This window comes from Haliaeetus leucocephalus, unplaced genomic scaffold (genome assembly GCF_000737465.1).
Source record: "Haliaeetus leucocephalus isolate CR32 unplaced genomic scaffold, Haliaeetus_leucocephalus-4.0 Scaffold300, whole genome shotgun sequence".
NCBI lineage: Eukaryota > Metazoa > Chordata > Aves > Accipitriformes > Accipitridae > Haliaeetus > Haliaeetus leucocephalus.
Genome location: NW_010972736.1, coordinates 94,773 through 95,266, shown reverse-complemented (window position 1 = coordinate 95,266; position 494 = coordinate 94,773). Strand labels below are relative to the sequence as shown.

Genomic DNA, 494 nt, shown 5'->3' with positions numbered 1-494 from the left:
ACAGCGATTGGGGTTGAAGGATGGAGAGATGGTCATTGGAGGGACTTGGGGCACTCGGGGGTGGAGGTAGAGGTTGGAGGGAAGGACGACCACTGGTGGGGTCACTGAGGAGCTGTTGGGGGGGGCTGGAGGTGCGAGACATCCCATCCCTGTCCCCAGAGCTGCAGACGCTGCGCATGGCCTTTGCGGTGATTGGGAAGGGTTCGTTGGCCGCCTCCTTCAACTGCGCCTACATCTTCACTGGGGAGCTCTTCCCCACCGTCATCAGGTGGGTGGGTGTCACCTCCGGGGGCTGCTGGCACCACGGCCCGCCCTCCCTCCATCTGTCCATCCCTCCATCCACTCATCCATCTGCCAACCCACCTACCAAGTCATCCTCCACCCACCAACCCAACCGCCCATCCATCAGCCCGTCCATTGACCAGCCCACCTACTGACCCAACCACTCAACCTTCCAGCCAGCCAGCCAGCCCTCAAGCCATCCATCCAATCAC

General features: G+C 62.1%; 1 protein-coding gene across 1 annotated transcript in view; it reads left to right on the top strand.

Annotated features, from left to right (window-relative positions):
- The window catches only part of SLC22A20 (solute carrier family 22, member 20), a 6,196-nt gene that overhangs the window by 4,232 nt on the left and 1,470 nt on the right, over positions 1-494 (top strand). Inside the window, exon 8 of the mRNA XM_010570676.1 lies at positions 160-274. Within this exon, the coding sequence (XP_010568978.1) occupies positions 160-274 (115 nt within the window). The remainder of the gene's footprint in view (positions 1-159; positions 275-494) is intronic.